This window comes from Protopterus annectens, chromosome 7.part0 (assembly GCF_019279795.1).
Source record: "Protopterus annectens isolate FY-2018-M chromosome 7.part0, PAN1.0, whole genome shotgun sequence".
Classification (NCBI taxonomy): domain Eukaryota; kingdom Metazoa; phylum Chordata; order Ceratodontiformes; family Protopteridae; genus Protopterus; species Protopterus annectens.
The window spans coordinates 514,620,711-514,648,158 of NC_056739.1; the positions used below are offsets into that span (position 1 = coordinate 514,620,711).

At 38.9% G+C, this 27,448-nt stretch overlaps 1 protein-coding gene across 1 annotated transcript in view; it reads right to left on the bottom strand.

Annotated features, from left to right (window-relative positions):
• Positions 1-27,448, bottom strand: part of GUCA1B (guanylate cyclase activator 1B) — a 96,296-nt gene that overhangs the window by 16,910 nt on the left and 51,938 nt on the right. The window contains exon 4 of the mRNA XM_044077121.1: positions 7,540-7,654. Coding sequence (XP_043933056.1) covers positions 7,540-7,654 — 115 coding nt within the window. The remainder of the gene's footprint in view (positions 1-7,539; positions 7,655-27,448) is intronic.

The following is a 27,448-nucleotide window of genomic DNA, read 5'->3' on the forward strand; positions in this document are numbered from 1 at the left end:
TACATTTCACTGAATTTCAATTCACCCTCAAAAAAATCACTGAAAGCTCAAATCAGTGAAAACTCATTTCACTGAATCACATTTCACTGAATGTAAGTACTGTTGGGAAATGAAATGTATATGCCCTTTTTCCTCAATATAATGTGATCCTGGAGTTAGTATATATAGTTAGGATGGTGTGGAGGGCACAGCCACCCACATTGTGGGATGTGGGGGGCTACACCCCCTATTACTTAGCTTTTATATTTATGAATCTCATTTCACTGAAAGCTGACAGTATATAACCAAAAGTAGGCGGGGGGCTACATCCTCCACACCCCCAATTTGGAAGGCTGTGTCCCACACAACTCCCCGAACTATATATACTAACTCCAGGATCGCACTACAGAGGGGAAAAGGGCATATACATTTTTTTTGCCCAACACTTTCAGCGATTTGGTGTAAGTGTTTTTAAATTCAGTGAAATGAGTTTTCAGCGAATCAAAGTAGACCCATATATACATATATTTATACTAACCTGTGTAAACCACCAGTGTGTATCTACCAACCAGACAAGGCTCCTGACCATGTTCTGGCTAGCTACATGTACGAATCACAAAGCTCAGAACTCTTACCTAGACTGACTAGAGGCACTCACCAAACAAACAAATACTCTATTCATGGGAGACTTTAACTGCACCTCTATAGACTTTGAAATGTACACTGCCTCTAAATCACAGGCAGAATGTTTCCCTCAACACAAAAACCCTAGACCAGATAGTGCACTCTGCAACCAGAGAATCAAACATATTGGACCTTGTACTCACCAACATGGGAGAGTGTTGCCTATATTTGAAAGTCCAGAGAGGTGCATGCTGTCTAAATAACAGTCAAGAACATAGTTGACAAAAGCCTGCTGGGTGCTTAATGGGCATGACAATTAGAAGATGATGCCTCATGGTCAAAATGTTAAAGCAGTTGCTGCAGAGAGCATTCTGCACTGGAGTCCATAACTGGATGTAAAGGTGGAAACAAAAACATTCTGACTTGCTGATGTCAGGTGGCAGTGCTGTGGTTACAATTAATATGCGTATTATAAATACCAATTCAGCTTAGCAGCAAGCATGTAAAGTGAGGGAATTCATATAAGATACCAAACAAGTGATCACAGGAGACAGTGTGCCACACATAGGATGTTTCTGGCTGTATGGTTGTTTGTGGAGGTAGTTACAGAGGAGAATGACAATGCCATATGAGTGAAAAAAGCCATGTTCCATACGTATGTATAAAAGATACCTAGACACATTAAATATAACACCGTTAGCATTACACACATCTTGTCAGGTGAAGGAGGAGAAGTTCTTCATACTGATGTGTTTCATTTTCTGTGGACCAGCTGGGTCCTTAGTGGCAATGTGTGCACAATCTATGGTTTCCAGGACCTCAGACAAACATGATGTAAAATGCCTGCATGTTACTAGTTCTCTCCTCTGTATTTCTGCAAAATAAGATATACTCCTCCACATACTGAAAGCATATAGTTTGCTTTAGAATAATTCCTAAATGTTAGGGGTTTAGTTGGGTTTTCTGGGATGATTTTTATGTTGAGGGAGATAGCTTTTTGGTCTGAGTTCACCAGTGAGGACATGATGCTGAGAGGGGATCTATTCCTAGAGTATAACACATACTAAGATCCAGGTCTTATTGATGTCTTGTACATCCGCATGACAGACAGCACCAGAAACACTAGATCCAAGGACCTGAACTTTGTCTGTGACATAAACAGAATCTGCTGGAGTGGCTGATATGTATCTCCAAGGATCCACATGCTATGGAATAAGCTCCCCATCAGTGTTAGGCAGATTTCATCCATAACCCTATTCAAAAAAAAAAACCTTGATGATTGGATGGGAATCACAAATTCACCCCCAGTCTGGACCCCATGTTTCTGATGGACAGAGGTCGACAGTAAGTAAATTAATCCACAACTAATATACCCCCCACATAACCCTTAGCTACGTCTTTACAAACATACCCCACCATATAGTCATTTAAGGAACTCTGGGACAAAACTGAGTTGGGTGGCACAGTTATGCTTGTAAAGATCCTGGTGGTTGTTGGCCTTGTATAAACCTATGAACCTGTGAATCACAGGATGCAGCACTTACATTAGTAAGATAAGATAATTTTTTTGATGATCACAACTGACCATCAGTTCCTCTCTTTACTTGCCAGGTCTATCAGACCCACCTTAGCCACCCCTAGGCTCTACCTGACCAATGTCCCAAGCTGATGAGAAGATCTTTGACAAATGATCACTGCCAAAATATTGCTGAGGAACATGTCATAACCCACCAACCTACAACACCACTGCAATAGCCTTCAGGAGGTGCATGCATGTTTCCATGCATGAACAACATCCTGACCAAGCTGCACAATGCCTTCAGTGAGGGGATCACCAGGATTTTCATGTGTGCCAAGCAGCCTCCCAGGATGAGTGTGCTGGATTCAGCCACTTGTTCCCCATTCTTCTCCTCTTGCCACCCCCCCCCACACACATACCCCTGTGCTGCTAATCAAACATGGATCACATAGGATGCAGTTAGGGCTTTATCCCTCTGTACCTAGTATCATAGAAACTACAAGGCAGGTAAGCTTGATGCACCTTGCCAAATGACACCTTAAAGATGTATGTCCACTTTCAGGAGGTAAAGACGTGTTAGACCAGATGTGAACTTGCAGGTATCAATCCAGCTATTAAGGTTAATCTTGAAAGAGGCAGAAATGTCGCTAAACTTAACATGCAGGAGGAAATTTTGCATCAATGTGACAGACATCAGGTAATGAATTTATTTTTCCAATGTATTTTATTTATGTCCTTGTTTGGATATTTGTGCAGCTACTTTTTCTGCAAAGGTATCATAGATCCATTAAGATGGGGTGTATGATGGCAAAGAATAGAAGTTATGACTTAGGGTCTCTGTTCTTTCTTACTACCTAAAGGTTTAGTGGCCCATAATAAGATTCACCAGGACCATTATGTCTGACTCGTTAAATGCCAAACAAGACACGATACTCAGTAATTGGTCTAACTGGGACAGAGAACTGAGGGACAATAACATCCTTTGACCTAGATGAGATACATTTGGAAATCAGTTGTGCTAGACAGAAGGATTTCCTAAGGACTATTACACTATTGGTGTCAAGGGTGAGGAAGTCGCTGACCCAGGTGCTGAGATCCCTGCCTATAGTGTCCATGTAGAGTGACTTACTGGCTAAAGCTGTAGATGATGGGTGTTTCTCAAAGATGGCTGCACTTTTTTAAATTTAGTTTAAACCTGTTCTCTGTGCATCACTGGTTTACAAGGACTAGTTCTTTTCTGCTGCATCTAGGTATCAATGGACAGAAATGTATGGGCAGTGACAACCAGCTTGAAGTCACTGGCAAATTTGGTTTAGCTACAAGTCAGCTTTGATGGCAAAGATGTCAGAAAAGTGCCTACCAAAAAGGAGTGTTCCTACTACCGAGCCCTGTGATGCTTCATTAATTACTTCTTGAAGAGTTCTATCCTTCAGACAATTTAGTATCCATCTTTCCTTGTAACAGTCTACCTTTAATTTTTTTAGAGCTTTTACAATGCCAGCATGCCATACAGTGTTAAAGATGTTGGTCACATCCAGAGATGCTGTAAGGACTGAGTGGTCTCTGTTTACTCTGCCTCTGTAAGCTTCTCAAAATTATTTATCAGGTTGAGTTAACTGGATTGTGATGAAAAAGTGAGAACTAACTAGTTAACTTACATCCCCTTTCCTACCTATGATTACAAGCTATGGGTAATGACTAAAAGATATAAGCAGCAGAAATAAGATTCCTGCAAATGGTACCTAGTTTCATTCTTTGTCAGAGTGAGTAACATGATAATCTAGCAGGCTATTGAAGCAGAATCAGTAATACTCAAGAGTAATCATTTGAGGTGGTAGCTGTATTATTTGAAGATGTTTTCTGGGCGGATTTCAAGGGAAGTATGCCATGCTCATGAAGAAAAGGCCCCAGGGTAGACACAACACATGATGGAGGAATCATATCTCTCAGCTTCGCCTGAAGTGTCTGGGATCTTTTAATAATAATAAGAAGCTGTTGCTGGGGAAAATGGAAGTCTGATCTGTCCTTCCAGTTTATCACTGTGACCCTCACCAGAGTGCTAGAGTAGCCAATATGTGTCTCAAAGGATTGGTTTAGAAAATGGATGGAAGGAGATCCTGTTCTGATCATCTGTTAACCTGCATCTGCAAAATACAGTGACAAATGTAGGCACTTAACAAGCATAGTATAGTACACCTCCAACTGTGGTCAGCCAGAGAACTATCTGGGAACTATATTCATAGCAAGCCAAGTAAACTGCCATATAGGATTATAAAGCCAGATTGTATCAGATCTGTGGGTACATAATTATTAGTTGTTTTAATACATTATATGTTAAGACAAGTACATTGTCATACATGGTCTCCCAGGCAAAGGTTTACCACTTACACTGGCTAGGGCTTGCTTCATCAAACTGTTTTTGTAATTGGATATGTTACTGTGCATACTGTATAAACGTATGTTATGTTCCTCTTCTTTTCTAGAAACACTGAAAATATGTCTTCCTTGTTGGATATCCCAAGTAAATCCAACTAAAAAAATAAATACATACATGCATCCATTCATATATACATAGAGTGTTGTTAACTAGCCAATATCTACCAACTGCTCCAATACCTGTGATTACAAAGTCTGAATATATTATTTTCCCTGATGTCTGTGATCACTCAAACAACATCTGCATCTGTTCAGTTTAGTTAATCTAGAATTCTTGTACAGATAAGACAACAAGACATGAAGGAGATCAGACACATAGATATAATTTTAGTTATTTTTATTTTTTTTAATATTTGTTTACTGGGAAAGTCTGACTTGAAACAAAGCCAATTTTCAGCGGAGGCCCGGGGAGAACCACTCCAGATGCATAATTGCTCAATTAGGTGCTCCTTCTAAAACCACAGGCCTGCTAGCTTATTAAATAGTACACTGTATGCATTTGAAGACTGACAAGAGTCCTCAAACTCAGGCCTCTGGTGCTGTAATCCTACTACTTCATTGTACCCTTGGGGAGTACTAGGGATACTTGCCAAAATTTCACAGTGTGAGAATACATTCCACACAGAACTGCTTCTCAGAGGTGGTAGACAGTCAGTATCAAGAGAGATTTAAAAATATAGGGGGAAAACATAAGGCTGTTCTCCTTAGTCACAGAAAGTTATATAGTGGTAATGAAGTAGTAGAAAGAAGGATATGGTGTTATAATTACCTAATATAAAAATCTTAAATCACAGAATGAGAGCTGGGCAGAATAGATAGGCTAGAAGGCTGTTATCCACTATGATCACTTGTTTCTGCCATTTCTGTGGGGCCCTCTTATAAAATAAGTCAGTCTACATAGGACTAATAGGCTGCATATAGATTCATACAGAAGATAAAGCATGTCATGCCCTTCATTTTTAAACTGGTGCTCTGACTTGTTCGAAAATGTCCATTAAACATATTTGATTATCTTTTCTGTGTAAGGCACACACACCTTTTTACTCCATCAGGAATTACAGTACTTATTTTAGATCGAGCTCATATTAATGAATTAAATTATAATGAATCTGGAGGATCTCTGTCCGCCTTCACATAAAGTGCAGTAAATTGGTGTAACAGGCTAACCATGCAACTTTAGTGGCTGAATAAAACCTACCTTTTAGTAAATCCATATTATTAGAAGTAATATGGTATATATGCAAATGATCCCCTTAGGACATCAGATGCTTCAGCTATATGACAGTTCTGAATGCCCCATGACTTTTTTTCCTTTTGAAGTTTATTATGGACAGATTCAGGGCAATACAGCCAAACCCCACTAGCTGTGGGCATGCATGTTTCAGCCTTCTTATGGCATTATCAGCACAGCATAAGTGGACTGTTTGGCTAACATTTGGAAACACATGCATGTCCACAGCAAAATAATTAAATTTCAAAATTTACATTGCATTTTTTTAAGAAGTGCTGTATATGGTTGGAAAAAGTGTGAACTGTGGTGACCTTTTCCCATAGCTACATGTTGTTGTTCTGACAGAAGTATTGATGTTTTCAGTGGTAGTCTTCTAAAATCCAACCCAAGCTGTAAAATATCAATTTAAGATGTCAGGAAATATGTGTTCAGTACTTAACTTTTTAAGCTGACTAAGAAGAACTATTTTTTTTTTTGTTGCAAAAAACATAATAGTAGATTGCCTCTTGCCATATTGTTTCCATTATTAAACTCTAATGCATTGTGTAGTAATATGATGTTTGATATTTCTGAAAAGCTATGCTATGCTGTGCATTACTAGAAGTGTGTTAATTATCAAATCTGCTCACATATTTTCATATGAGATGCCATGATGTCACACAGTGTCAGAGAAAACAAAGGTAGGAGGACAGTAGGAAGGCAATCCCATGTGTATTGCATAAGAAAGTCTTGTGCAGTGTTCACTACCTGAATTGTTAAATGGATGAAGCAGTAGAAAGTCTTTTTATATTTCGTGAGAGTCAGGGTAAGATGTTAAATGCACTTAGACTTATTATCTCCTTGCACCATTAAGCAATTGTAATGTCATGATGTTAACAATGGAATGTTGCTGAGAAACACACAAAAAGAAACCATTAGATTCACTGCATGCTGACATCCCTAGTGATGACTAATTTCTGCTTTTTCTTGTTTATATAGCTTAGAAGCTCAAAAATGATGACATCTAGTTGCATATGACCCTCTTGAATGTCCAATTTATTTTTTCTTCTTAGTAATTTACTGTTTATTAAAAGTTTTCTGCTGCAAGTAAATATATATTATATAATTAACATGATGCATTCCATAAGTAAAGTTTTATATGAAATGAAATGTTAGGATATAAACTTTTCTTCATAAATATATTGTGGCGGCTATGAACTGACAGTAACTGACAGACAAAATTCTACTAGCTGATGAGTTACACCTTCAGTTCTTGCAATTATTTAACAATGTAGCATTTTTATGATAAGATGCATGGTGTTGATATTGACATTTCATGACCCCATAAGTTCACCACAGACTATATTGCCTAAGATCTATAACTTGTGGGACTGTAGTGGAAAAGCTCTTGGAGATATTCCACTAAAGCCCCCAAGTTAATTTATGGGGCTATGTAGCACCAAAGAATCAAACTCTTCACTGATCTATGACTGCCTATATCAGAACCAGGATTTCTAACAGAAAGCTGTATTTGCAAAATGTTTCAGTCTTGTCTTTATATCTGCAAGCTGGCTGTAACACAGCTATAACAGTCTGATGTTCAGATTTAAAGTTTAAATCTATATAATTTTTACAGGTAGCTGAGTATAACAGATTTGAGGCAATTTATACATTCTTTTTTGAAGAATGAATGTGTTTATTCGGACTTTGTAGGTCATAAATGAGAATGCATGCATATACATCAGTAATTGCGTTAAACACCATTTCTCACCATCTCCATTTTCATCAACTAATTGGAATATCCTGTCAACTACTTGTTCTGGAGTCAGTAATGGAATGCCGTCTTCTTTATCTGCTCGACATGCTTTCTTCAACCTGTAAATAGACTAAAGTTGGGGAGAAATTACCCATGGAAAATAGCTATAGTCCCATTGTTAATCCTTTCAATATCAATAATCTTCCTGATTCAGTCAGAACTGTTTTACAGTAAATTATCAGTTAACCAGAGCTCAAGCAACCGGCACTTTCAAGCAAGTGGCGGAAAATAAATTAAAGAAATACAGTACAGTTTTCATGTGTTACACTTTCTGTTTTCCTCCTGCAGAAACATATCTTACATTTTTAGAGTTTTAGCGTTTTAAAAAAGAAGATAGGAATAAATTCCCTCTCTCCCCAACCTGAAAACAAGTCAAACCAAACAAATAATATAGAGTACAGTATTAGTCAGGCCTATTTTTAATAGTAACTCTCAAGCAACGAATAACTAGAGTTATCTGGCATCTACCAAATCCCCTTAGGTGTTGCTTAACTGAGAGTTTACTGTATTTATGTATATGTAAAGTGCAGTTTCTCAAAAATATGCCAAATGCCATTTATAACATCTCCAGTTTTATGTAATGCATGATGCTTTTTCTTTGTTTCAGACATAGCGTAATTTTTCCAAGATAAGTAAAAATGAAGAGCAACCAGCAAAGGCAAAAGCAAAATTTGTATCAAAAAGCTGGCTAGGCAGTGAGTGTATAAGCTAAGCAATTTAATAAACAGTAAAACAATAACATAAAACTCATAAAAACTGGATAAGCGCTTTCATACGCACAGGTACTTCATCAGATCCAACAATAAGAAAACTTAAAACACAAGTAGTTATATATCAATGTCTAAGGTCACGTGATTTCAAAATTGGCTTAATAGGGATAACATCATTTAACCATCTCCCTTCATTAGCCCTAAACAAGTGCAGCCACTTAATCTGCACACATTCAGTCTGTGTCTTAATATCACCACCTCTAAGTCGTGGTGGAAAAATTTCTAAGACAAAAAAATTAAACCAATGATTACTCCCTGCTACTTTAACATGTTTGGACAAAGCATTTCTCTCATCTCATTTAGAAATACTATACACATTATACACGCCTTAGCCTGCATAAATTTAATTCTAAAAATTCCCCAATTTGTCCTTACTGTAAGGATCAATCTGCCGATCTTCTTCATATGTTCTGGAGTTGCAAATGCAAATACAGACTTTGGAACTCGCTAAAGATACAACTTCAGAAGATGGGTTATCAAAGTACAACATTGTCATGGAAATTCATGATTTTGCATATTCCCCCAAAAGAACTTTCTAGATCTCAAAGTATCGTATTAATCAATATCTTTTTATTGATGAAGCTATATACAGCTACTAATTGGTTAGACCCATCCAAAACATCATGGAATAACTTTAGAGTATTAGCAATAAGGCATATAGTAGCCCACAAATTACTTTTGAATCAACATAATAAAAATATTAATAATCCAAAAATTTGGGACCAAGTATTTAATATTATATTAGCGTAATATTTCAAATTTGAATTTAGCAAGATTTATTTATACACTTTTAAAAGACTCTGTAACAGCAAACTGTTCATTATTCGAATTGATTTCAACTACTTTTATATTATTCTTGTATAATTTAATGTGTTACTTGGAAGCATTCATGTAAATATGGTATATATGCTGTGGTGTTATTGTTAGTTACATTAGTTGGTAGTTTTTTTAATGTTGTATTTGTTTTAATTTTGTATGGAATATAATAAAACAATAAAAATTTATTATTGAAAAAAAAAAAAGAAATACTATACACATGCTCCCTAATACGGTCTCTTAAGCACCGGTTCGTTTTCCCTACATAGAAAGTTTTACAAATCACACAGGAAGCACAGTACACAACATTCTGAGTGGTGCAGTCTGCATAGGATCTCAAATCATATGCCCTATCTGTATCAGGATGTATAAACTGGTCTTCTGTATCTATAATACCTACAGGGAGTACAATGATGGTAGGGGTGCGTACCAGTTCTTTCACTTTGTACACTCTTCCTTTTATTAGTCAGTGGATTGTAACACAACATCTTTTTAAGTGACGGTTGGTTCTTAAGACAAAATGACAAAATACTACTAACCTTCTAGATAGAGGCTATGACAACTCAGACATCATAGCTGCACGGAATGATGCTGTCATGCTGAGAGATTCTTGGATGAGACCAAAAAGAAGGACAGCCCATATCCCCAGTTTAGAGATCTAGCCAACCCATATGCATGAGTCTTACATACTCGAAAGACTCAGGATCTATATGTGGGATTGTCAGGAAACATTGTTGGGTCTTGACTTCAGACAAGAAATGTAAGGGTCTACTAGGAAGTTCCCCCTCATTTCATTTTAAGAACCGACTGTCACTTAAAAAGATGTTGTGTTACAAGCTACTGACCAATAAAAGGAAGAGTGTACAAAGTGAAAGAACTGGTATGCACCCCTGCTGTCATTGTATTGCCTGTAGGTATACAGATACAGAAGACCAGTTTATACATCCTGATACAGGTAGGGCATATGATTTGAGATCCTATGTGGACTGCAGCACTCAGAATGTTGTGTACCATGCTTCCTTTGTGATTTGTTAATGTTTCTATGCAGGGAAAACGAACCGTGCTTATGAGACCGGATTAGGGAGCATGTGTATAGTATTACTAAAGGAGATGAGAGAAATGCTTTGTCCAAACATGTTAAAGTAGCAGGGAGTTCATAGGTTGGTACTAGGCTATCGGCCCTAGGGCCTATGCAAGCCTAGCCATAACAATTCCCTGGATATTTCTTCCCACAATATTTACTTCTCTGGGCTTCTGTCTAGCAGGGCGACTGACATGATCCCCAGGGTGAATTTCCTATCTCCCATCCAATCATCAAGGTTCCTTTTGAAGAGGGCCAATGAGGCACTCTGCTTGACATGTATGGGCAGTCTATTCCAGGGTATGGGGAGTCTCTGGGTCAGGAACCTATCCCTCCAGCATGTTTTGTTCATTGTGATGACAAGGTTTAGATCCCTGGAGCATGTGGCTCTGAGGGATTGGGATTTCTTTAAGTGGAGCATGTCCAACAGCTCAGGGTTTGACATGGCCTTGTATGTTAAGCAGAGATCGCCTCTGAGTAGACGATATGCCACAGAGTATAGCTGGAGTTGTTTTTAGACGGTCAGCATATGGCATCTGCTTTAGGCCTGTGATTCTTTTAGTGAGGTATTTCTGTGGCCTTTCCAGCTGTTGCAGATGTCTTGTGAGGTACATACCAAACAGGGCATTATACTCTATAATGGGTCTAATAAGGGATGAGTACAGTGGGACAATGACCTCCTTTTTTCTGGATGAAAAGCCCTTAGTGATGAGGTGTGCCACATAGAAGGATTTCCTGACTGTTGTGGCAATGTGGTTATCGAAAGTGAGACCACTGTCCACCTGTGTCCCTAAGTCTCTCATCACACTTTCGATGTTTAGTGTCCTGCCACCTATGTGGTAATTCATAGGTACATGTTTTTTTTCCAAAGGGGATAACTATTCATTTCCTGGCATTAAGCTTGAGCCCATGGCTCTGGCACCAGGCATCTGTTTCTGTAAGGCCCTTTTGTAGAATATCCACATAATTTGGGGATTCAATAATGGCTCCCAGTTTGCAGTCATCTGCAAACTTTGTTAGCCAGAGTCCCTTAGTGTTGGCCTGTACTTCAGAGAAGTAGATGCCAAACAAGAGTGGTCCCAGGACTGAACCCTGACGTACTCCACTTGTCACTTGTCTGGAGCTGGATTTGGAGTCAACTACTTTTATAGTCTGGGTTCTGTCAGTAAGCCAGTTGGCAACTCATCGAGTGACATAGGGATTTATGCCCAGCTTAGTAAGTTTATCTATGATTCCAGAATGGGGAATGGTGTTGAAAGCCTTGCCGAGGACCAGATAGGCTGTGTGGACTGCCTTACCCTCATCTGCAGCGCTGGAGACTGATTCGAAGAAGACAATCAGATTCAGGAGATAAGATCGGCTCTTCACAAACCCAAATTGGGTGGGGTCCAGTGTTTGAAGGTTTCCAATGTCTTTGTTTATAAGTTCCATGATAATGTGTTCCATGCCCTTGCAGATCAGGCTTGTCAGACTGATGGGACGGTAGTTTCCGGGATCCAAGGCGGATCCTCCCTTGTGGAGCGGGATAAATGTAGCTGTGCGCCACTCAGTGGGCATGAAGCCTGAGGTGAGGCTATGATTAAACATGACATTTAGATGAGGTGCCAGTTCATTTTGTAGTTCATGTAGTACACAGCCTGGGATGTCATCTGGTCCCATGGATGCTGTATTCTTAGCTTTGGAGAGTGCGGTTTCTACCTGTGTGGCCGTGATTATCGGAATTCAGTAATCTTTTGATATTGAGAAGAGCCCTTTAGGGGGTGAGAGGGGGGGTGAAGTTGGCACTAAATCGATCTGCCAGGATATTGGCAATATCCTTGAGATCAGTATATTTAATGGCATTCTGTTGTAACTCAGAGCAGATCTGAGCATTGCCATTTAGATTCTTGACATAACTATAGAATGCCTTGTGGTTGTCTTTGGAATCTTTGGCAATTTTATTTTCGTAACTAGCTTTTGAGGATTTTATGAGGGATCTCAGCTTCTTACTGAGGCTGGTGAGGGAGTTTTTTGCATCCTGGGATTTTCCCTTTTTTTGCAACAGTTTCTTCCTTCTGTTATATAGATTGTTCATAGCAGGGGACCACCAGATTGGCTTCCTTTTTCTGGGGAAGAGCATCTTGGTTCTATTTGGGATGGCACGATTCATGCACAAGTCGATGTGTTCATACAGTGCCTTAGTGTAGGATTCTGCAGTCGAATTTCCAGATCCCATCTGCGTGGGTGTTGAGAAGTTTGTCACTTCTGACTTCAGTAGCTTGAAGTTGGCTTTGGAGAAGTTTTTTAAGGAGGTTTCCTTACTGGGGGGTGGGGGTGGGATGTGGATGTCAAGGGTGATTTGCTTATGGTCAGACTTGACCAATGAGGGGGTGACCACTGGTGTGGAGCATCTATCTCCCATGTTGGTAATGACCAGGTCTAGGATATTGGAGCCCCTGGTGGGATAATGGATTAGTTGATCCAGGGCACTGGAATTTATGAATTCCAAGAACCGTTGGGAAAAAAAGTTGGTACCCAAGTAGTTTTCCCAATTAATGGCAGGGTAGTTGAAATCACCCAGTATTAGGGTGTTTGGTTGTATCTTAATATCAGTAATCATTGGTTTAAGTTTTTTGTCTTAGAAATTTTTCCACCACGACTTAGAAGTGGTGATATTAAGACACAGACTGAATGAGTGGAGATTAAGTGGATGCACTTGTTTAGGGCTAATGAAGGGGGAGGGTTAAATGATGTTATCCCTATTAAGCCAATTTTGAAATCACGTGACCTTAGACATTGATCTGATGAAGTACCTGTGTGTATGAAAGTGCTTATTCAGTTTTTAAGAGTTTTATGTTTGCTTCGCTTATACTCTCACTGCCTAGCCAGCTTTTTGATACAAATTTTGCTTTTGCCTTTGCTGGTTGCTCTTCATTTTTAATTATCTTGGACCTATTTTCTTATAAGAGCATGGTAGAGAGTATGTTGTCTGGGGCTGACACTACCCCAAGAGGGAATCAAGAAGGTGTTATGTCTAACAGGCTGGATTGCCTTCTAGGGATGAGCACTAGCCCTCTTTTTTCGTTGGATATGGATGGAACTGAGCAAGACATGCCTCACACAGTGGAAAACAGGAGTTATGAACATTTTCAGCAAGCATATCGGTCTGTTGAAAACAACCTGTATAAATACAAAAGGTTACAGTGGCAAAGGCTACATTTCGAAGCATGCCTACACTTCAAAGTGATTCTGAGAGAGCTGAGGATCTGTAAATTGTCCACCTATGGCAACTCCTTGCCAGATTTACTAAAGGAATGGCAGAATTACAACCTTGAAGCAAGCACTGGGTATCGACGCTTACTACTAAGTATTTTGCTCCAGTGGAAAATGCTTTATGGAGTGAGATTATGGAAGCTGTTACTGAACTTAACTCTGTTGCAGAGTTTTCCCCCTTCAAGTACAAGCTTGACAATTTATTTGAAGACGTGGGGCAATATGATAAATGGCTGCAAGACGTTAAGAAGAAGAAACTTTCAAGGGATTTGAAAGACTTCAATACAGGCCATATCTTCAGTTGGTCTGATGATAGACATCTTGCTTTCCCATCAGACTGCAGAGAGTTCAAAGAGATATGGAATCAACGAATGAGAACAGAGCATGGAGGATCAGAGAAGGAACCACTGTGATGTCACAGAGAGCACGTACACTCAGCAATGCTGAGAGTCATGGATTAGAAGAGGTTTTAGGATGGGCTGAAGAGCTACAACAAAAGATCGTAACCAACACTGAAAACGCTCTGTCGGTTAACTCTCAGGTTACCTTTACTGGGTTTCCAGCAGCACTGAGGTCTGAAACTGACAGTGGTAATAGAGAAGCATCAATGCCGAGCAGAATGGCAAGCCAAGCATGTAATAATCAAGTGGCAGATGTTACTACGGTTGAGATTAATGCAGCAACACAAAGGCAGCCTTTTTTACTGCTACAAGCACCAGAACTTTTATAGATGAAGCAAAGAGGGAGGTGTCCGAGCAGAGACAAGAACAGCAAGAAGAGACATTACATTCAGGAAGTGGCAGAGACAGGTCCGTCTGTCCACAACAAGGTACAGAAGGTCTGATTTTTAACCTTTCCTCTGTGACATTGACTTCTGAACAAATTTACGTTCTGAACCGAGGCCTTAGCTTTATACCTGCTGGCAATTTTTCCCTTAATGACGTTTTGACTGATTTAAAGCTGTTCATAAGAAATATTTCTTTAAAGCTGATGTATGGGAATGGAGAGGGGAGTAATGTTTGTAATTTTAGGAAGCCAAGTGTGTTTACACCTGCTAATACTCTGCTAGCAGAGGCATTCCTAAAGCTTTGTATTGATGATGTTTATGATTATTTCTCTAGCTCCAATGGTAGCAATATGAAGAAGTAGAATAATCTTAGTCAAGAAGAACACATGCCCCTATTAGAGCTAATGAGAAGCAATGATCTTTGCTTTCACCCTGCTGATAAAGGGGGCGGGATAGTTGTGATGAATGTGTTTGATTATTTAAATGCTATGCTACAGGTGTTAAATGATGGAACTACATATACCAAGACAGACAGCCAAGAAGTACTTAGGTTGATTGCTAGGATACATGAGAGGATAGAGGCTTTGCTTATGGATAGCCTGATAGATAAAAATTGTATGACTATTTTTTAGTTGAGAATGCAGTCACACCAAAGATCTATGGGTTACCTAAGGTTCACAAGGACTCACTAGTTCCACCTATGCAGCCCATAGTCTCCGGCAGGGGATGGGCCACAGAACCTATGTCTATTTATGTTTAGATCAATTACATCCTGTAATCAATCAGATGGCGAACATACTGAGGGATACAAGAGACTTTTTAAGCAAGTTATTTGAATGGTCTGTAACTAGCTTTAAAGAAGAGATTCTCTTGGTGACTATGGATGTTGCCTTACTGTTCACCTGCATCCCCAATGATGCAGTTGTAGAGAATGTTAGGACACTCCTAAGTCAGGACCCTACATTCAGTAATGACAAAGTTTGCCTTGTTTGTACCCAGCTGGAGCTAGTACTTGAACACAACTTGTTTATATTTGAAGAAGAACACTACTTACAGCAGACTGGAGTGGACATGGGCACAGTGTGTGCCAATAGTTATGCCAACATGGTTCTGGCAGAATCGGAGACCCAGTATGTTTTTTTCAGAGTCGAATGAGTATAAAGAGCATGTTCTTTTCTATGGTCGCTATGTAGATGACCTGTTTCTTCTTTGGGGGGACACAGTAGAAACCCTTGACAAATTTATAGAGTATCCGAATGACACAACAACTTTTCTTCATTTTACCTATGACTGGTCTGAGGCTACTATTTCTTTTTTGGATGTGACAGCACTCAAGACTTTAGGAGGGCTCTCCACAAAACAGTTTGTAAAATCGTGTAAAACCAACAATTTAGTGCACTCCCGAAGTATGCACCCTAAGCACTTGACGAAAAATGTCTTGAAGGGACAGTTTTTTTAGAACGACTAGGTTAAGCACTAGGGATAGTGATATGTATGGCTCTTTTAAGACACTTACTACTAACCTTCTAGATAGAGGTTATGACAACTCAGACATCATAGCTGCACAGAATGATGCTGTCATGCTGAGAGATTCTTGGATGAGACCATACTTTAATGAACAAGAAGGATAGCCCATATCCTCAATACAGAGATCTACCCAACCCATATGCATGAGTCTTATGTACTCGAAAGACTCAGGATCTATATGTGGGATTGCCAGGAAACATTGGAGGGTCTTGACTTCAGACGAGAAATGTAAGGGTTTACTAGGAAGTTCCCCCTCATTTTGTTTTAAGAACCGACCATCACTTAAAAAGATGTTGTGTTACAAGCCACTGACCAATAAAAGGAAGAGTGTACAAAATGAAAGAACTGGTACGCACCCCTACCATCATTGTATTGCCTGTAGGTATATAGATACATAAGACCAGTTTATACATCCGGATACAGGTAAGGCATATGATTTGAGATTCTATGTGGACTGCAGCACTCAGAATGTTGTGTACTGTGCTTCCTGTGTGATTTGTAAAAGATTCTATGTAGGAAAAACGAACCAGTGCTTAAGAGACCGGATTAGGGAGCATGTGTATAGTATTACTAAAGGAGAAGAGAGAAATGCTTTGTCCAAACATGTTAAAGTAGCAGGGAGTAATCATTGGTTTAAATTTTTTATCTTAGAATTTTTTTCCACCATGCCTTAGAGGTGGTGATATTACGACACAGACTGAATGTGTGGAGATTAAGTGGATGTGCTTGTTTAGGGCTAATGCACTTACCTTAACCCGCACCCTAACCCTAAGGTACGTAACTATCACACACTTACCTTATGGAGCTATACCGCAGAAGGGCCAACCATGACGAATCAACATTTTGAATTTTGCACTTTAGGATGATTGATGTTTTCACAGTTCGATGAAGATGTGTCGGTGTTTAGGTGTTCGGGTAAGTAAATGTTCAAGTTTTTAATATAGACCCAAATTCTCTACAGAGGTAATAAAGAGAAGATGGCCTCAGAATTCTGTAAGTAGTGCTACTCAGACATATATTTAAGTGCATTAAGATAAGCAGGATTTAGAGATGAATCTATGGTCAAGTGTCTGTGATCAAGGATTTGTGGTCATGGATCTGTTTCAGAAAATGACAAACTGACCTTTGGATGCAATTTAAATGGGAACAGTGGAGTAGGCACAGTGGGAGAAGCAGTCAGGATGCATGCTGTGGTTAAATAGCTGTGTAAAATACCAGATGTTGGTTTCTCTGAAAGATGAATAAGAGAAGAAGAAAGTGCTGGGAAAATTGGATAGCATCTATAAATTTCTAGAGGAACAGACTAATAAAAAAGAATTGGTTGGAAACCAGAATTACACTGGAAGAAGTCAGCATGAAGAGAAAAGGGAAACCAAGGCATAAGGGCCCTTCCTGAGATGGATGAGAAAAGAGCTTTGCAAGGCTTATGGAAAGGTTAAGATCTAAATAGGGCTTGGATAAGAGAAATGTCTTAATGATTTTAATCACTGCCTTCTTACTTCTCCATATGTCTTTGAGCCTGGTTCCTGTAAGAAGGATGACAGTGGAGTCTAACAAAGTGAATTTGTGGGAGATGTTACCTGTTATCAGAAGGCATTGTGGTGAGAAGAAGAGAGAGCTCTGGACTGTTTTTTTTTTAAGATTCCGGTGAGATTCTAGTAGAACAGCTAGGTTTTGGCCTAGCCATTTATGTGGGGTGAGGGTAAGACTGGTTCTCTTTTTCTAATGAAAAAGCAAGAAAGGACATGGACTAGGTGAGTGAAAGTAGTTTGCTTTTTAAATGTTTGCATGCTGCGAAAAAAAAAATCATGCTTAGTTTGGAGATATTTGGTTCTGTAAAAATTTTCTTTTTTTCTTTTCTCTTTTTTTCTTGTAAAAATTGTTTTCATACTGTTTTATATGCATTATATGAGAAGTAATAACAGTGTTTTAATGACCAAAGATAACTACTTGCAAGAAGCTGTTGTGTGACCTAAGGAAGTATTCTGCTGATACCGGGGGATAGTAGCTGCTATGTTATTTTCTTAAAAAGGTGGCATTGCAAATGTTTTCACCTGCATGTAAGCAGTCAAGGTGTGTGTAGAAAATGATGGTGTAGAATTGTGTGTGAACAAGTGCTGGAGAAATGGGAGCAAGGTGTGTGCACTGAGAACCCCCCCCCCCCCCAGTCTTTGTGCATACAATGAAAGATTGCCTCATTGCAAACTGAATATACTTAGAGGAACAGAGCAAGAACTGGTCCAGGGAATGCAGTGCCGACATTAGTGTATAAATGTGTCTTAAATCTTAATAGAATTTTTCTTTAGAGAAATTAACATAGTTAGTAAGCAACTGGCATTGACTAGAATTAAAAATGTGAAACAATATGAATTTGTCATATTTTGTTATATTCTTGTGGTTGATGAATGTTGTTTGAAATGCATCTAGGGGATGCAGTGGTTTTGCTGTATTTGGCCTTTTATAATAATTAATGCCAGCAATAATTGTATTGTGTTAAAAGCAGAACATTATAACATAAAATATGGTAAATACTGATTAATCTAGGACTTCTACATGTAAAGATGGAGGAAGGACATTGGCTCGTATGTTATGGTTTGGTAATGGAGGGGGCAGAAAGGTGATGGGTAGGACTGAGTGGGTTGGTGGTAAATATTGTAGAGCACAGGGAAGGGGAATGAAGTATTAAGGTGTGACACTGATACAATGTATATGGTAGTGTGAAAAGAGGGAGCTTCCTCTATAGAGGATGGAGATTAAGTCTAGAATGGGAAGTAAGGGAATATGTGAAAATGGAATTTATTTAAGGTACAAGAAAAGATTTGGTTGTATGTGGGAGAGTAGATACTCCAGCCCAGTATAATAACTAAAGTACTAAGATGTGGTGAGGGGGAAGAAGGAGTTGAGGTGTGAGAGTAGTCCAGAGCTTTTATGAGGGAAAGACTAGTCAAATATATAGATACATAGGCAGAGAGGAGTCAGAAGGGGTGATTGAAATACTTTGAGACTACTATAATAGAGAGGATGGGTTATGGGTAAGTGACTGGTTTTGGAAGAAAACTGGGTGATAACAAATGCTTTAAGGAGGGTAGTACCAGTACAGGGTATTGTATATTAGCATGTTCTGTGTAAATGGAATAAAACTCTACAGAAGATTAAGCAGGAAGGGGTGGTGAGAGCAGGAGAAGGGAAACAGACAATATGCATATGTGGTAGTATTGTCCAGGGGCATGACAAGAGAGGAGTCAGAGGAAATCTATTGTTGAATTTGGAGGATAGTTGTGCATTGCGTTTGTTTGGAGAAGAGATGGGTAATACAAGATGGGAGGGAGGAAAGGATAGAAATTCATGCAGGAAGTATGTAGTGTTAAAATGGGTGAAGATTTGAAATGGAGAAGGCAGAAAGAAGGAAACCACTTTAGGGGTGTGGTGGAAGCATGCATCAGTAAAGTGATGAGACAATTACAGGAGAGATGGGGGGGGGGGTTATGGGAGAGTGTGAAAGCTACAGACAGCTGTTCTTAAATACAGGGAAATGAGACAGGGTGTGTCTGTTTACTGACGACTTTTCCAAGGTGGGGTTAAAGGAGGTTGAGTACATGGCAGTGAGTTTAGGATCCCTGTTGGGATTACTGGCACTAGTGAATAGGTAATTCAGTGTTTACTTGACATGAGTAGGAGCAAGGGATGCTAGGATTTTCTATTTTCTGCCAAATTATGGGATGTAATTTAGTGAAATATATTAGTAGAATAGGGTTTATAAAATATACTGGGATTTTATGAAATGAGCTCCAAAAAATGTATGTTTGCAAAAAATATAAACATTTAAATAAAAATTATATAAGAAAAAAGTTGTATTCCCTTCCATTTTGCCAGATAGAATTGTAAAGTTTCTTTTCTACTTTGATCTGAGATGCCCACTCAGGTGAGACAAAAGGCCCGTCTTAAATCTGAAGAGCAAAATATCAGATGGTGCTTTTGTAACAAACATTTGCGGAAACCTGAATCAGATTTATCACCATTCTGGATGAGAAAGATGGTAGGGTATAATCACCCGACCAAGGGGGCTTTTGCTATTTCAAAATCTAAATGCTGTAGGCAATAAAATATGAAAGACCATCAGGCTAAATTTCTAATGAAATACCACAGAAAATGATGGACTTCACGTTTCTTTCTTGGAAATCTTAATCTTGGTTCCAATAACTCTCCTGCAATATTTTATATTTTTTCCTTAATTCAGGGTTTATTTGAAGACAAATTCTTCTTGTATGAAGAAAGTAGTTTGTCTTTTTTCTCTTTTCCAGATTCATGTTCTTTTGGAATGTCAAAGAATTCTATACTCATTTGATGTTGATAGATAACTTAGGTGCAGTGCATGGAGTGCACTGATTGCACCTTTATATTTGGAAAAAGACAAATCGGTTAAGCTCTACAGTGACATGAGACCTGACCTTAAGGAATGTTAAGCACCCCATGCTGAGGTTGTTAAGGTTGGGTCTTGAGCTAGGCAGTAAAGTCGTCCAGTACAAATGACAGCTGAAGAATAAAAGATCTGCCTGGTATGTGTCAGTAACACCCCTGACTTCCTATTTTAAACTTAAAGTTAGTGGCATAACAGGATGCATATTTGCCTCATTTTCTGAAAAATACAAAGTTTGAAACTTAAATGTATGCCATCATTTAGTGTCTTCAATCTTCAGTAATTTATCCAAAAGCCAAAGCCATGGAGTAACACACCCAACTCGAGAGACAAAAATCTGGAAATTCTGAGGAAAATCTGGACAGTTGAGAGGCATGGAATGTGAGTGTAAATGGAAGGGCTTGTGTTACACTACCATCACAAAAGTTCTCTAAGAGTTTTATCATCTTTGAAAGCCAGTAAAACACACAGCATTTTTTCTTTTTTTTTCTTTTTAGTGTAATTTGTAGTACACGAGGCAGTTAAAGCTCCATGCACTACTAAGTATTAAGAGCAGTTTGTGATTGCTAGCTTATTATGTGTCCTCAACATGGATGTGAACATTTAGCTCTTGAGCTTCATTCTCAAGATACATTTTTTGGCATCTCTATTTCGAACACTCATAATCCTCTGTATTATAAACCAAGAAATAAGGACATCAGAATATGTGATTACATTCATATCATATCACTCAACAAAGCCAGAGATATAGGTCAGATATAACCATGAGTAGATCAGGTGACCATTACTTTCCTGGGATTGGATTATGAGAGATTTTTTTTTTTTTATTTACACCAGTGTATCAGTATGGGATACAAGGGAAATTTTGATGGGGCATTTATTCACATAATTCACAAACCATTATAACTTAGATTATCAGTTCAAAATCAGAGCCAGTTTTGCTTTTTCTCATACTGCATGGTTTGTTGCATTAATAATAACCTCATTCTTGTGTTGACTTGTATTCTAACATTTATTCTTGTCTTTAGTAGCATATTTTTTGTTGTTGTTCTTAGCAATACAAAATAACTAGATTCCAGTGTGCCTTAGTTTTTTTATGAAGGTATTTAATCAAATCAAACAAGAAAGCCAGCAAAGTTCAAAAACACAATACCGGCTGCTTGATTGAAAAAGGTGGGTTTATAATCCAGTTCCCAAAAAAGGACAGTTCTGAAGACTGCTCATATTATCAGTTACACTTCACATGCTTGCTAAGTAATGCTCAAGATTGTAAAAGTTAGACTCCAACAATATATGCTTCAAGAATTGACAGTTACACATGCTGATTTTAAAAGGGCAGAGATAGCAGAGATCAAATTGTCAAAATCCATTGAATAATAGAGGTAGCAAGGGAGTTCCAGAAAAAAAAGTACTTTTGTTTTATTGACAGCTCCAAAGTCTTTGGTCCACTGTGGACCATAACAAACTGTGGCAAGCTCTTAAAAAAATGGAGGTACCATATCACATTATTTGCCTGGTGAAGAATTTTATTCAGAACGAGAAGCAACAGTTAGAAGTGAATGTAGAACAAGTGACAGGTTCAAGACTAGAGAAGGGAGTATGACAAGCGTGTAGACTATCACCCTACTTATTAAACCCATAACACTGAATATATCATGTGTAATCATGGATTACATGAATCAGGTGCTAGAATCAAAACTACTGGGAGAAATGTTAACAACCTCAGATATGCAGATGATAGCACTCTATTGGCTGAAAGTGAAGAAGAAAAGAGCCTTTTGATGAAGATAAAAGTCTTTTGATGAAGATAAAAGTAGAATGCAGAAGAATATCGTTTTGCTGCCAAACGTCACAAAACAAAAACTAAATCCATGCTATCTTGTCCCATCAATTCTTTGCAAATAAATGGTGAAGAAAAGGAGACAGTAAAGTGATAGATTTAATTTTCTTGGTCTAAAAGATGGCGATTGCAACCATAAAATAAAAAGACATTTCCTTTCTGGAAAGAAAGCAATGGCATTCACCTGCGATTGGGCTATAAGCAAGGCAGTGCACTGGAAAATCAAACCTTTTGAACTGCAGTGCTTAGGAACACTTTTTAGAATTTCTCGGATTGCAAGAAGATTAAATGGGTCAATTTTAAATGTGTTGTCACAGCTGTGTGACTTAGGTTTTGCATCACTATATGCGATACAGTAAGTGTTTATTATTATCTTCATGCTCGCAGAGAACATTTTTTAAATCCACAAGACAATGACAAAGGTCTTTTGAATTTAGTTTCCCCCACACTGATGCCACTGAGAAATAAGGATAATTTTTAACCACAGTGAAATGTGGGATGTGTTCATACATTTTAATGGATGCCTTCTGGACATGCGCAGATATGTGTCCATTAAAGTTTATGGAACTGTGCCTGACATGACATCACTAGGAAAAACACTTATTCAGGCTATAGTTTTGAAAAAAAAAGCATGTGAAACTTTCTGTTGAAACAACCCAAATAAATGTAGGTTTACTTAACTCAGCAGATGCCGTGATACAGTACTTATTCATAACAGAACACTTTAAGGAAATAAACCCAGACATATCACTGGAAGATCAGATAGACTCAAATACATTGGCCAGATAATACAAAGAAGAATTCCCTAGAGAAGGCATAATTCACTAGAGTTAGAAGGCAAAAAGAACAGGACAGCAGAGGCTAAGATCGATAGACAACATTACTGAAGTAGTTTGTATGACATTCCAAAAGATTAAAGAAATAGTTGTTGATTGACAGGCCTTGTGACTAAAGTTCTTGAGGTCACAAAGAGTTGGACTCAACTAAATGACTCAACAACAACAGCAACAGCAAATGTTAATATTAGAATATTGTAGAATGGCACCGTCTGTGGGAACGGCTAACATCTATGATATGGGGTTGTGACTAACATTCAGTACACATAAATACAGAGCACAGTGATAGGCATCTATAAAGAAAATAATGTGGGTTCACCTGCTTATTCCTTTAAAATTGTGGGAAAGCTGGAGCCCACAAAAATAAAAATAAAATGAGTATGACCTCAAGTGCCCAGGTCATATTTCTGTCTGTACATCAACAGGATAAATTAACTTTGTTTACTTCCTCTGACTACTTACCTGCTTGCTGGAGAAGGTTGAAATTGTCCCTACTGGCCTCCACAAGTCCATTACATAATTCTCTGTCTTTTCCATTGGCATGTTTGACTTTAATAACATGTCAGCTTGTAATAGACTATAGATACGTGGCTTCAGGATAGCATTCTAGTGCAGTCAGGTTTCATGTCACCTCTAGGCCAAATAGTTGCCAATTATCCACAGAAAATGTTATAATTCAAGGATATACTTGGAAGATGACAGTATTTAAGCCCTCCCATGTACAACGTACAATGTTGGATCCTGATCTCTAGCAAACCCTGTGTGGAGTTTTCATGCTATTTCAGGGTCTCTGTGGACCTCCTTCCATCTAATAAAAACATATTCAGTGTTGCTACCTCAAAACACAAAAAAAAAAAAAAAAAAAAAAAAAAAAAAACACGTAAAATTGAAAGGAGTTGTGGGCAGCCGTACAGACTCTAGGTGGTGCCTGCTTGTGAAAGAGTCATGTAGATCAACCATTTTAGGCATCAGCTGTGATGCATAGTATCCGTTAAATAGGAGAACGTGAACAGACTGCATACTGTGTCAGGGCATGCCACTCAGTTGTGTAAAAATTGGCTGTAGGTGATTCATTCATGTTGACTACTGTTGTCTTTTCTGTATGGGTATTTTCTGGTTACAAGTGGGTTGAAGATCTAGTCTACACAAAAGAGCCATGCTAATGGAGGGAGTGGTCTGTATGTCTCAGTTGAACAATGTGTGTCAGGCATAAAGCCCAGCAGCCTTGCATCAATAAGCTACTGGCCACCTTAGGTTAACTGTTATTGCTCTGTTGAGTGAATGTTGGACAAAAAAATCAATCAACCTGTCAAACATGAACTAAGAATTGCTACACTCAATGCAGGTTTACTGACATGGTGCAATTTGAAACTCGATAACATGAGGTTAAGGAGGAGGCTGGATATCCTCTTCTCCAGGAGATCAGCTTGAATGTTAATGCAGCAAAACCAGTTGGCTTGGGATCCAGAGTCTACTACTTAGAGGGGAGGACAGACTGGAAATGGTTGGGGAAATTGTAGCAAGGGACAGTCTTCTGAAGATAGTGAGGAGTGCCATCAGAATCAGTGAAAGGCTCATGGTAGTCGGACTCCAGTGTAAAGATAGTCCATTTTTCATAATATCAGTATATGGCACATGGCAGGGGTACCATAACAGGGAAAAAAGTGCATTTATGCACATTTGCAGGACCTACTAGTTAAAACAGTTGGTTTTACTAATGGGAGACCTGAATGTTCAGACAAGGATAGACAGACTATGTTATGAGGACTGCCTGGGTCTCCATGGGTGGGGCAACAGGAATAAAATTGGAGAGACCATTCTAGGCTTCTGTCTGATAAATAGCTTGATGGTGGCCAGTACATGGTTCAACCAGAGAGACAGTCACAAGATCACATACAGGTGTAGCCAATTTGCAGCTCAGGAAAGGATGAGGTATAATCAGCTATTGCACAGTCATCCAGAGTGGCCAGAGTCAGCTGCAAGCAGTGGTCACAGAAAGCAATGAGGTCAACACAGATTAGGCTGAAGACCTGGAAGTTGGAGCAAAAGTACGAGAACTGAGGAAACTATCCAGGTTGCAAACACCTTGGGAAAATGAAGAAATAGGTGGATTGGAAGAAGAATGGCAGTGCCTCAAAACAGCATGTGTAAGGACTGCAGAACAGATACAGCTGAACCAGGTATGGAAATAAGTTAATTTGTCTCATGGGTTCATATGTGCTTTTTAAGTGATTGATCATTGAGGATCCTAAGAAGCCTAGCCCTGCCTTCTTATGGTAATTATTAGCCCTGATATTTTGCAATATGAATCTCCAAAGATGGGCCGAAGAATTCTGTGTTAGGGTAATTACATGTTTCCTGTATTCATGAGGGACAATGGAGATGGACAGAGAGTGAATTTGTGGTTACCTCCCCATTCATCCAAGTTACATTTGAATAGAGCTAGAGAAGTAGTCTGCTTTATGTGGTGGGGAAGACAGTTCCATAGGAGAGGTATTCTCTGTGAAATATATCTATCCCCTCCACCATGTTCCACTGATACAGGGATAGATAGTCTATGTTACGAGGACTGCCTGGGTCCACATGCACTGTTTTGGGTACTGCTGCTTCAGTTGTAGTTTTTGTTTACCCAAAAAGTGAGTATAGAGTCAATGAGCCTGGTGATGGAGTTATCATTCACTAGGACATTTCTACTTTCTACTTCAAGCTACAAGCTAAGTGGTAGTGGAGGTTTGCAGTCTAATGACTCATGAAGTTATCCAATAATGGGAGGGCTGTGTTAGCGAATATTTGAAGGCTAAGGGTATGACATTTCCTCAGGATATACTGACTTAGTGTGATATTGTGAAGATAAGGATGAGCTTGGGTTGCTTACTGAGTACCTGTGTAAGTGAGTGGGTGGTTCCAGGTTATAATTACACCTCTTACAAATCATGTCATGTTCATCTCTTACTAGCTGACTGTCAGTCAGTGTCAGTCAGTTTCTACACCTTGTCAGAATACCAAGTGCAATGAGGCTGGCAAAAGAAGGGATAAAGAGAAACTGAGTTTCCATGTGTGCCAGGTGGGTTGCATTATAGTGGGAAGAAATGATCTATTGAACTAATTTAATCAAAAAATTGAGAAGATATGTTAGGTTGACAAACTGCATTGTGAAGGAGATGTACTAGGTGAGGTGAAGATATGCTAACAAAGATCCAATAACTACTCAATCCTACAGGGAAGAAATTGCATAATACAATCTAATCCAAGAGTAGTGTACAGCTTTAGTTTGGTACAACAATCACCATAGTAAAGAATATACACATATTGTGTAATAATAGTACATGGACTTCAGTTAATATAAATTACACACAGTAAGATCTGAGAGCATTGCCAGTACACAGTTATAACAGTAAGATGGCCATATACAAATTCAGTATAATAACAGTAGAATGAAGGCTGAACAGGTAATACAGTAAAACAGCAGGCTCTGTCACAACAAATGGTATGATTGGAGGTTGCCTTGGATACCACATGCCATGCACTTCGAAGCTCAATTCACAGAATGTCCATATTTTGCCTCATATTTTTGCCTGCTTGTCATAATATTTCTGGCAAATCACTGAGGAATGAAGTCATTAAATAATGACAGGCATTTGAGTTTCAGACTTCATATCCATCATAAAAATACATGCCAACACAAAACATGTTATTCCAGCAACTTTCTAAGTTTATAACAGCAATTTAAAATCTGTACCTATTTTTGGCCTTTGTCCCCCCTCCCCAATTATTTTTGGCTCTGTCTAAATTGCTTGTACTAAGATTCTGTGAGCAGTGGGAAAAGTACAGTTTTGTACCTACCATAAATGTAGATGTTCGAGGATTCCATTGCTGCAGTCCTTACTATTGGGTATAGTCCGCATCCAGTCGGCCCGAATACCAGAGTATAAGGCTGACGTCGGTCATGGCGCATTAGACTGACGTCAGTACGTCAGGGTACTAATGCGCATGACCGGCGTCATATCCTCAGTCTTTTCTTGCCCCAGATGTCAGAAGACCCTAAAAAGACAAGGCCCAAAATACCTGCACCAAAACATGAACAATATATACAAAAATATAAGCAGGTAAACTCACCTACACTACCACCCCTAAACACAGAGGGAAGGAGGGAGGTAATTGGACTGCAGCAATGGAATCCTCGAACATCTACATTTATGGTAGGTACAAAACTGTACTATGTTCTTCGTCTTCCATTGCTGCAGTCCTTACTATTGGGTAGAATCCCAAAGCAGAGGTAAGGGAGGCTGGCAAATCATAAAGAAGCAGGAGCTGACAACATGCCTTGCAAAACAGCTGTGGCAAAACCAGCCCTAGACTTAGAGTAGATAGGAAGGTGATAATGCTTAGAGAAAGTATGCACTGAACTCCAAGTAGCTGCTTCCAAAATATCCTTAGTTGCCACCCCGTAGAAATGCTGTTGAAGTGGCAGTAGCCCTAGTGGAATGAGGCCTAATCCCAGCTGGAACCTCCTTGCCATGATGGGAATAACAAAATGC